Below are 1,765 nucleotides of genomic sequence, written 5' to 3' on the forward strand. Positions count from 1 at the left end.
TGTGGGCCATGGCATTCTGGGAAAACAAGAATTATATGCATGGAAACAAATTAGAGCTTGTCAGGGTCGGGCATGGATAGAGGGGTTGACAAAAGGGGCAGCATGTGGTAATTTGAGAGAGTGATATAATTTTTCTGTATCTAGGTGTCAGTGGTGGTTGCATGACTATGCATCTGTGAAAACTTAACAGGACTATATACCAGAACCAGTAAATTTTATTGTATATAAATATTGAAAAGTTGCTATACACCATTTTGAGAAAGAAACGTTCATATTTGTATCAAGTTAAATTTTTGCTTTCATCAAAACTATTATGCAATGGCATATAAAAACCTATTAGATGCTTCTCACCACATGCAACTATTTAAATCTTCATTTCAATTTATTAGAATTGAATATAATTAAAAAATTCAGTTCCTCGGTTGCACAAGCTAAGTTTCAGGTGCTCAATAGCCATGTGTGGCTAGTGGTTACTATATTAACAACAGAGATTTAGAACATCTAATATCAGTGCAGGAATTCCTATTGGACAGTGCTGTACTTGATCCTCTTCTCTGACTCGACTGTGTTTGCACAGAAGTCCTAAGAGCCCACCCTGTCCCCAGGGAACACTTCACTGGGGAATCCACTGATGGATCTGCTTGGTCCTAACACTGTATACAGTCAGACTGAGCACAGAAGGCAGTGACAGGTAGGTACCGGCCATGACCCTGTATACTACAGGGGACAAATGCCTCCCAAAGCAGTGACTCCCAGTCATGCCAGTGAGAGGTACATAGAAGAGCAGCATGGCACAGATATGAGAGAGGCAGGTATTGAGAGCCTTGAGTCTCTCTTCCCAGGAAGCAATGCCCAATACTGCCTGGAAGATTAGAAAGTAAGAGGCCAAGAAGATCAAGGCATCTAGCACAATGATGAAGATCACCGCCAGGAGGCCGTAGATGCTGTTGACACGGGTGTCAGCACAGGCAAGCCTCATGGCATCCTGATGGAGGCAGTGCGCGTGGGAGAGGGTGTTGGAGTGGCAGAAAGGTAACCTTTTGATGAGGAAAGGCACAGGAAGCACAGTCCCCACACTCTGCAGCAGGACTGCTGCTCCAATCCTGCCAATGAGTCCATGAGTGAGAATGGTAGTGTAGTGCAAAGGAAAGCAAAAAGCCATAAAGCGATCAGAGGCCATGGCCGCCAGAACACCTGACTCCACTCCCCCTAAGGTGTGGATGAAGAACACTTGAGTGATGCAGACATCAAGGGTTACTGAGCACCAGCTGAGCCAGTGAACACTGATCGTGGTGGGTATGGAAGACAATGAAAGGCTGAGGTCAGTGGCAAGTAGCATTGCCACAAAATAATACATGGGCTCATGGAGGTGTTGTTCAACTTTGATGACAGCTAGGATGGTGACATTACCCAGGGATGTGAAACTGTAAAGAAGACAGAGGGACAGGGCCAACCAGAAGTCCTTCTCTGGCATTCCTGGAATCCCAGTAAGGATGAAGATCTGACGGTTATTAATAGTTTGGTTGAATGACAGCATTGTGGATCAAAGCTTTGACTAGGCAAAAAGAGAAGAACTCATTAAGCCAATCAGCTTCAATTAGAATCACTGACAGCAAGTTTTGAGATGGTAGCCATGAGAGGCAGTGACAAATATTTCATGTTCGCAGAGTTATACAGAAACTGATATCCCCACCCCCATGAAGCAACTCTATTACTGACCACCATATGCTAAAATATCTAGGAGAACAACAACAAAAAACTTTAA

At 44.1% G+C, this 1,765-nt stretch overlaps 1 protein-coding gene across 1 annotated transcript; it reads right to left on the bottom strand.

Moving 5' to 3' along the window:
• Positions 1 to 613: 613 nt before the first annotated feature.
• LOC122449310 (olfactory receptor 51H1-like) lies at positions 614 to 1,537 on the bottom strand. Its single transcript, XM_043480837.1, has one exon. The coding sequence runs from the start codon at positions 1,535 to 1,537 to the stop codon at positions 614 to 616; it is 924 nt and encodes a 307-aa protein (XP_043336772.1).
• Positions 1,538 to 1,765: the final 228 nt, after the last annotated feature.

The sequence above is a fragment of the Cervus canadensis genome, chromosome 11, assembly GCF_019320065.1.
Source record: "Cervus canadensis isolate Bull #8, Minnesota chromosome 11, ASM1932006v1, whole genome shotgun sequence".
Lineage (NCBI taxonomy): Eukaryota > Metazoa > Chordata > Mammalia > Artiodactyla > Cervidae > Cervus > Cervus canadensis.